This window comes from Solanum tuberosum, unplaced genomic scaffold (genome assembly GCF_000226075.1).
Source record: "Solanum tuberosum cultivar DM 1-3 516 R44 unplaced genomic scaffold, SolTub_3.0 scf00017, whole genome shotgun sequence".
NCBI lineage: Eukaryota > Viridiplantae > Streptophyta > Magnoliopsida > Solanales > Solanaceae > Solanum > Solanum tuberosum.
The window spans coordinates 2,638,210-2,646,948 of record NW_006238943.1 but is presented as its reverse complement, the minus strand read 5'-3'; the positions used below and the strand labels follow the sequence as shown (position 1 = coordinate 2,646,948).

Genomic DNA, 8,739 nt, shown 5'->3' with positions numbered 1-8,739 from the left:
GGCAAATTGAAAAGGTGTCAAATAGACAGGAAAACGGGCCCACATGCATTGAATAGTTGGCAGTCATTGAGTGGGTCACTAATACACGTGGCAGCGCTTGCATTTCACGCTTTTGGCTCCAAAAATCGCGTGTTTATTTATTTAAAGGTAGGATAGTTAAAGTGCCTATTTGTGCATTATGAAAATTGGAGGTCAAAGTTAAAATTTGAAGCCAAGTTTAGGGGCCAATATATGTATTATGCCTAAAAAGAATACACCCTTAATTATAAAATTGACTAAAAGTGCATAAAGTAAAAATAACTAATTATTGTACAAATACAATATTCAAATGAGGATACTAAAATACCACATGTTAAGATTAATGTATACAAAACAACTAACCAATGTAAATTCTCAATATTAATAATCATAAAACAATAAAAAGTTATACAATAACAACAAAAAGAAACATAAACATTAAAAAAAAAACAAATAAAAAGAGACAAGATAAGAGAGCATAGAGAAATTGATATTAACATATGACAATATAATGGAAGTATCAACTCCAACAACAATCTTTTGTCACAATCTACATATAATTAATATTGTTATTCTAATAATATAGCTTTTTGTCATGCTTTCCCTATTAAAAAAATGAAATATTAGAAAGACCCAAATAGGATAAGACAATAATCTAAAATATTAACTAAGTACTATATACATGCAAAAAAATATGAACAACAAATTTATAAGTTATACATACTATTTACTTACCATTAAAAGAAATCTGGACAAATAGACATTATCCAACTACTTGAACTTTATCTCTTGTGTGTATTTTGCAATTACATATATAGTTAAGGAAGAAGTTGAGGGGTCACATTAGTATATGACAGGACATTAAGAGAATCAATATACTTATTGGAGAGAAGTTTGATGGTCACATTACAAGTACGTCAGTTGGTGAAACTGATAATAACTCATCAAAAAAATTGATTAACAACTGGAAGAGAATTAAATGAGAGTAAAAGGAATAACGGATATAAGTTAATTTTTGTATGTTCTTTTAAAATGATTATTTAACTTTTAAAGGATGTTATCTATTATTTATTGTTTTATATTATTTTGATTTATTTTAGGGATAAAATGGCAATTCAACTCTGTATTTTGAACCTTTCCACTTTTAATATAGATATAATACATAAACATGACCCTTAACTTGGCTTCAGCGGACAACTATGCCCTTCAACTTTGAGTGTGTACAAGTAGACACTTAAACTTGTATGAAATTGAACAAGTAGACACACGTGTCCTACATGACATAATACACGTAGGACACCACGTAGGACACAAAATTGCCATGCAGGGTGTCATGTAGGACGAATGTGTCTATTTATTCAATTTTATACAAGTTTAAGTGCCTACTTGTGCACACACAAAGTTAAGAGTCATGTTTAAGTATTATGCCTTTAATATAAAATGATGATATATGATGATGTTGTGCTCATCATCAAACACATAGCTTTATATTTAAGCTTTATAGAGAATCTAAATTTTTTAAGAGATAATTAGGGATAACGATCACAAGTTTTAGGAAATAAGTGCAACTTCCATTGTCAGAATAATTAGATGTTATATAATTCTATATTTCTTGGATAGCGACCAGACAACTACACAGGGCAATGCTTGATGTATGAGCTTCAGATATACATTTGCAGGGTGTTTATCCGACGAGTAATAAAATCACAGTCTTCAGATATCTTCTCTTGCATAACTTTTGCAATTTTAAACTTTATTTTGAACTGTACATGTTGTTGCTAACTTGAACATGTTATGTGCTTAATCAGATGTGGATTTTGAAAGGCGAGTACGACAAGTCTGGTCCATCCATTGTCCACAAGAAGTGCTTCTAAGGTGCTGCTGCTATTTTTTACATCTGTTCACGAGTTCTTTTTTATTTTTTTTGTTCTTTCCGCTAAAGTTATTATGTCATCCACAGTGAACTCAGGTCTTCTGTTATAGGCAAGTCTTCGAGATGGGGCTTTACTGCTGATACTATTTCATGTTTCCAGTGCAAGCCTCTTTTGTAAGTAGACAAACTCGATTTGTAAATATGTTTGCGACTCAACTAGTGGTTAGAGTATTGATTTTGTAAGATTTGTGTCCAGAAAATTAAATTAGAAAGATAACTCACGATGATTGAATAAGCTTGAAGAAGTGGATTTGAATTTCAAATCGTGTCTTCTTTTTTATGTGTGTATGTGTGTGAGAAATTTGAAGTGTTGTTTAGATTTGTTGGAATAGTCTAAAGAGATTGTCTCTATAAAATTTGAAGTCATTTGATGGAGATCTGATTAGAAGATTTTGAACAACAATTGCAATTGAAGATAGGTATGTATATTATTTTTATAGTTAGCAACGTGTTATATATTTTATAGTGGATATATTATTCGGTGTTGGGTATCCACATTGGAGTCCAACTAAATTCGGATTTGCACATTTCAACGGGGGGCGCTCTTGACATGATTTTTTCCATTCCATGGCTTATGCTCCTAAATTCTAATTAAGGGTAGAAAATCTCAACTATTTCACCACAATTCATATGAGTTATATTGGATATACAAGTGCAAATATTTTTGAAAAAACCCAAATAACTAAATCTTACACTCATTAACTACAACAACTAAAAAATATTTATAGCCCTCAAATGTAAGTAGAAGAACTCAAATTTTGGCCATGAAATGACACCATTTTCTCACACTCAAAATGATGTTAAATTTCATGAATGAAACAATATATATTACTTAGGTTGAAGCCCCATTTTCTTCCTTGTTTTCCCAACGTATAAATCCTTAGACTTGATCATCCCGGGGACTAATCCAATGATCGTCATGAACGAAAATTGAGCCACTGCATCTTGCCTTCCTAATGAAACGATGATCTTAGGTGATGGTCGAGGCTCATATATTGCAAGTTTGCTTTCTTTTCCTCCGCTCATCAAAAGTTTCAAGTTCTTCGCGGCCACTAGAGCATGTTTTTTAGCCGAATATCCTTGTTTAAGTTCCTGATAGCAAGAAGCATCAGAATTCAATTGAAACATTTTCAAGAAATAAGAGATATGCAGTTTAGTGCTTACCTTAATATCAGTTATATCACCAACAACAAATATGTTTCTGTGACCCTTGATTCTAAGATTTTCATCAACCTTCAATCTTCCAAAATTATCGATTTGATCCTTCAAATATGTCTCCCTTAACCACTCTAAACCCGGTGGCTTTCCCGTGCAAAGAAAATGGCAATCCGCTCTGATAGTTTCCCCAGACGAAGTGAAATATGTTATGTTTCCACCCGAGTTGTTTGTGTTATTACTCAAATTGACAGATTGCATCAATTTCACTTCCACATTCTTGTTTTTGAACCATTCTAAAGTCTTGTCAGACGCTTTTGGACCGATGAAATCCAGTAGTCTGGATCCGTCATGCACCAAAGTTACCTTCTTTTGAGGAAAATCAACAGCGATTTCTGCAGCAAGTTCAACACCAGTAGGACCACCACCAACAATCAATATAGAATCAACTGCTTTTATCTTTTCATTCTCTGCAACAACAAGAATGATGCAAAAATTAGTCGAACATCACAACATTTTGACTAGTAATATCCTCACTAGTACATCTCAACATTAACAACAAGATAATTGACTGAATCCCATGAAAACTTGCTAGAGGAACCGCTCAACGTATACAAAACACCCATGCTTTAGCTTTGTTTTACCATTTTCCAAAAAGGACACCAAAAACAGTCGAGCCTCGCGCCATTTTGACTAGTAATATCAAGTAGTAATCTACAACGTTAACATGATGATCACAAAAGAGAAGATTTAATCACTAGTACATCTCGTAAGAGAGTAAAGCAGTCACGATCAAGACAATTGGCTGAACCTCATGAAATTAAACTTGCCAGAGAAGCCGATTTACAAATAAAGAATCTTTGCTCAACGGATACAAACCACTAATGCTTTAGCTTCTTTTTATCATTTTCCAAAAAGTTGATAAAACTTAGTGAGTATAAACATTCCATATGATTGTAATTTATATGTACAAGTAATTTGCTCGTTGGAAAGCAGACAAGATAGTAAATCGAACGAATAAAGCACATGAATGATATCTTAAAGAAGTCTTTGATGCTATGTAATATGTATATATATACCTGTTTGATATTTTTCCAATCTGTCTGTTCTCGTTACAGGTAGGGGATCGTAGTGACCTGTGGCTACCACAAGATAGTCATAGGTAACTTGATGTCCGTCTGCAGTCAAGACTTTTTTGTTGGTGATATTAGTGACTTCAGACACTATGAGACGCCCATTGGCGAGGTAATCTTTGTGGTGGATCAAAGATCTCTCCGCGAATGAAGGCTCTACCGTTGCTCTTAAACTCACCCATGGTATCTCGAAATAGTCCTTCTTGTCAACAGTTTTTTACTAATTAAGACACATTGAAGTACACCACAATGATTGATTTCTCAGATGATCACTCAACTAATAGTTTTTTTTATCTCAGAAAGTCATTTTTCTTCGAGATTCCAACTTTCTTAAGCAAAAAAAGTGACTTTCTGAGATAGTAATTAACTACGGAGGCCTTTTTTTCAATTTGTTCTATTTTGAAGAATCCAAGCTTGATGGACAAAGTTAAACCATACTTGTACTAGTGGAAGTACCAAATACCATGTGAAATCAATTGAGGTGTAGACAAGCTGACTCAGACATCACGATTATCAAAATAATAATTACTCCCTCCGTCCCATTTTATGTGGCAACATTTGACCGGGCACGAAGTTTAAGAAATAAAGGAAGACTTTGAAATGTTTACCAAATTGTCCTTTAAAAAATACTCATTTTTCTCTCTCCTCATAAATTTATTGGAGTATTATTTTAAGATTAAGTGGGACCAACAAGGATAAAAGAGGAATTGTACCTTTAAATACTTACCATATTAGGAAATGTGACATCTTTTTTTAGACTGACCAAAAAGGAAATGGTGCCACATAAAATGGGACGGAGGGAGTATTATAATTAGCAAAACTTATTGAACTTACGGATCAATAAGAGTTAAATCTGCATCAAATTGAAGAGACTTTGCAATGAGGGAACCAGCAACTCCGCCACCGATCACCACCACTCTCCTCCCTCTTCTGCCATCGCCCCACTCCGGTGGATTCTCCATTATACTCGCAATTATTTTCTTCACAAAAGAAGAAGAAGAAGAAGAAGAAAAATTGTGGAAAAATTAAGAAAGAAAAAAAAGGCAATTCAAGAATTGACAAAATAAATAAAGAAGAAAGAAAAAATATGGAAATTGTCAACTACGCGGGAGTAACAGCCATGATGAAAAGGACAAGGAGTAACAGCCATGATGAAAAGGACAAGGAAAATAACATCTTGTTTGAATGGTTGGTACCAGTATTATTTATGTTGTATCGTTAGTTTAAATATAATATTTGTTAATATATAATATCTATTTTGTTTTATAAATGATTTGATGTGATTGTATCGTTATCTTATTTTATTTATTTTGTCTTTATTTATTATTTATTTTACTGTGATTTATGTGACACAATTTGAATTTTGAGAGTCAAAGATCTTGAATTTGGGTTTATTTTTTTTTGAAATAAAATTCTACTTATTTGGAAACTGTGTATAAAGTATTACTCGTATAAGTTACGGACAATTCAAAATATATGAAAAAATTACGATCAAAGAAAGATTCGTTTTGATCTCGATATTAGAAAAATATCACATAAATTGAGACGATAATAATCATATTTTATCATTTAATATATCCTTTTACGATAGCTCTACATCGTACTTTACTTTTTTCATAGGTTGATTCTTTAAATTGTTAGTATCGAAAATTATATAATAATAAAAAATAATACAATCGATTTAAATATTATATTTATATTATAATACAAGACAATATAATACGATGTATTATGGTAAAATAATAGGTTGTACCATCCAAATTAGAAAAGTGTCAGCACAGAATGATTCCACTTAAAGGAAAGGAAATTCAATATATAATATTATCGAAGAAACCTTCAAACTTTCTAGTACGTGTATTTCATTTTATATGATATTATTATTTTTATTAATATATTTTAAATAATATTAATTTTTATATTTAAAAATAAATTTCAACATGTTCATCTTTTCTTAATAAAAAAGTTTTTATAGACATGTAAATATTTGTCATTTTTATGATAAAACTTTCTAAGTCATACTATACGAAAATGTCAGTATTTAATTAAAATACATCTCATAAATTGATACGAAAAAAAAAGATACTAATATAATCCCATAAATTGATACGAAAAAAAGATATTAATATAATTTAATTTTCTTGAATTGATGTACCTAGGATATGTCATTTTATATCGTGTCTCATCACGTATACAGTTGAATAAATATCAAGAGGCCACTTGTTATTACTCATTTTAGACTCTACCACCACCCAAGGAGCGGAGCTAGGTATGGTCGATGGGGTTTATTTGAATTTTTTTCGATGAAAATTATATTATTGTTAATTTATACACGAAAAATTACTTTTTATGTATATTATATAATAGATATTGAACTTTCATCGATGTTTTCATGTGTTAGCTTTTTCTTCATTTTTTAATCCTTTTAGTGAAAAATATTGACTATGTCACTGTCATGCACCGACCACCTTCAATTCCTTCATCACCAATCTCCATTATTAGCGCAGATACCAATTACCTTTATCGCCTTCATCTTTTCCAATCAATCACCACTATTATCAAATATCATAACCAATTAACCATCGATCACTATCAATTGCCTCCGCCAACCACAATTATCATTGGCGAATATCTCACACGTCTTTACTAATTACTACCATTACGACTCATTTTAAAATGTATTTTACTAAACTAACCGTTTGTTTTTTTTTTTTTTTTGCAATTCTCAATTTCTCTGAATATAATATTTGATTATTATTTAACTTTTATTTTTCATAAATATCCTAATTATTGAACATTACACCATACACCATTCCTTTATGGGCCAGGCTAATTATTGAATATTCTTGTTCCCATCTTCTTGTTTCATATCAGCATGGTAGTATACTCATATGAGTTGGGCATAAATATCACACCATTTCATACTAGGCCATATTATTTAAGTTGTACTCAAATTTTAATTATTTTTTTAATGTGTCTATCTATATCTATTTCAAAATAATTTTAGATAAAAATGTTTGAAGTTACATAAAAATGATTAAGCATCAATTATGCGTGCATGAACATCAAAAAAATTGTCTGAACTAGCATCAGGTAAAAGGGTTGAACTTCAACCATTTATGACTCAAGTTCAGACACATATGACTTTGATAAGTTTGACTTCAGATATTGTACGTCTGAATTTATTCTGAAGTAACTTATAAACTTTACCCTCCTATGTAGTTTGTGAGCTATTGCATAGGAGCGGAGGTTTAACCCTGTGCGCACCCAAAGGATAGCGACTACGGGTTTCCCTTGTCATAAAAAAAAAGTAACTTATAAACTTTACACGCGGTAAGTTTAGCTTAAATGGTGATACCAAAATAGAGTATCTCCGCACTTCGGCCACTTCTTCCATGGGCTTCCCATCCCTATAAGGCTTGACTTACCAACAAGGATTTGTGGTGAGCGGTAAGTATATACCCTTTCATTTGAATTCGAGTCCCTTTGAATATGGGGTCGTCTATGTTAGGGAGCATTTCACCCCAGTGGGACTTCCTGGCATGAATCCTCTAGATCCAATATGGGACTTCCCGATGTAAATCTGAATTTTGTCGGACTCTAATGTGGATATCAGACACCGAATTGAAAAAAAAAAGGCTTGACTTACTAGAGTGATACATAAAAATCTTATTCATCATTTTCATTCAAGTGTTCCTTTTTTGTGTCAAATGTTTATATAAAATCAAGATATACATAATATGTGTTTGTGTATATACTTCTTTCACTTAATTATGGTTAACTAATTAAACAAAATCTAAATTAACAAGTAGATCGAAAAGCTAAACAAATGCTATATTTAATAACTTGGTTCAATTTTTTTGTAAAATACTCACATTAGTTAATACTTTAGTATCGTGTATATATATATATGTAAAGTACAACAAATACCTTATTTTTTGCCATGTTGTTAGTATAAGTTTAATTTATATTTGTAGTCTACTCCTTATTAAACTGAAAAAAGGAGACAAACTTATCTACATGACATATATTGTTTTAAAGATTAATACAAAACAAATGATAAAACTAATAAACAATTAGTGATTATCATATATATGCTTGTAATTAGAGATCAGAGCATGTGGGGTGTTTAATTAGCACTTATATAGACCACTAAGTTGCCAATGGAATGATTTGGATTTCTTTATTCTTAATTCGAGATTTCGGATTTTAATAAGAGAATAAAAAGAAATTGATTAAAAAAACCTTTTCATTGTTTTTAATCAAAGGTTTCGAGTTCGAGTATTAAAAGGAAAACTTCTTAGTAGGAAGCTTTTTCTCTACTTCTACTTTTAAGCCAGGTTTATTTTCATTAAGATTAATACGTAAATATGAACGATCATTTGAATGATTAAGATGTTACTTCTAGATCTGAACACTAAATAATTAAGATTGATTATTTTTTAGAATTTGATATTTAACAAATTGATTCATGATAAATCTTGTGAAGTTTTTTTTTTTTTT

The 8,739-nt window shown here is 31.0% G+C and overlaps 1 protein-coding gene, 1 long non-coding RNA gene and 1 pseudogene across 3 annotated transcripts in view; 2 read left to right on the top strand and 1 right to left on the bottom strand.

Moving 5' to 3' along the window:
- Nucleotides 1-1,150, top strand: part of LOC107058026 (putative disease resistance RPP13-like protein 1) — a 6,699-nt pseudogene extending 5,549 nt beyond the window's left edge.
- Nucleotides 1-5,274, bottom strand: part of LOC102595812 (apoptosis-inducing factor homolog B-like) — a 23,970-nt gene extending 18,696 nt beyond the window's left edge. The window contains exons 1-4 of one of the 2 annotated variants that reach the window (XM_006340383.2): nucleotides 5,074-5,274; nucleotides 4,186-4,442; nucleotides 3,116-3,576; nucleotides 2,620-3,043 (exon numbers count right to left, since the gene is read on the bottom strand). In XM_006340383.2, coding sequence (XP_006340445.1) covers nucleotides 2,780-3,043; nucleotides 3,116-3,576; nucleotides 4,186-4,442; nucleotides 5,074-5,201 — 1,110 coding nt within the window. In that variant the 5' untranslated portion in view covers nucleotides 5,202-5,274 and the 3' untranslated portion in view covers nucleotides 2,620-2,779. Of the gene's footprint in view, nucleotides 1-2,619; nucleotides 3,044-3,115; nucleotides 3,577-4,185; nucleotides 4,443-5,073 lie in introns of those variants that run through there. The other variant, XM_015303019.1, reaches the window with a different exon arrangement.
- LOC102585330 (uncharacterized) lies at nucleotides 1,535-2,333 on the top strand. The gene is made up of 3 exons (XR_366753.2): nucleotides 1,535-1,713; nucleotides 1,827-1,893; nucleotides 1,979-2,333. It is a non-coding gene; the product is annotated as an uncharacterized lncRNA (long non-coding RNA).
- Nucleotides 5,275-8,739: the final 3,465 nt, after the last annotated feature.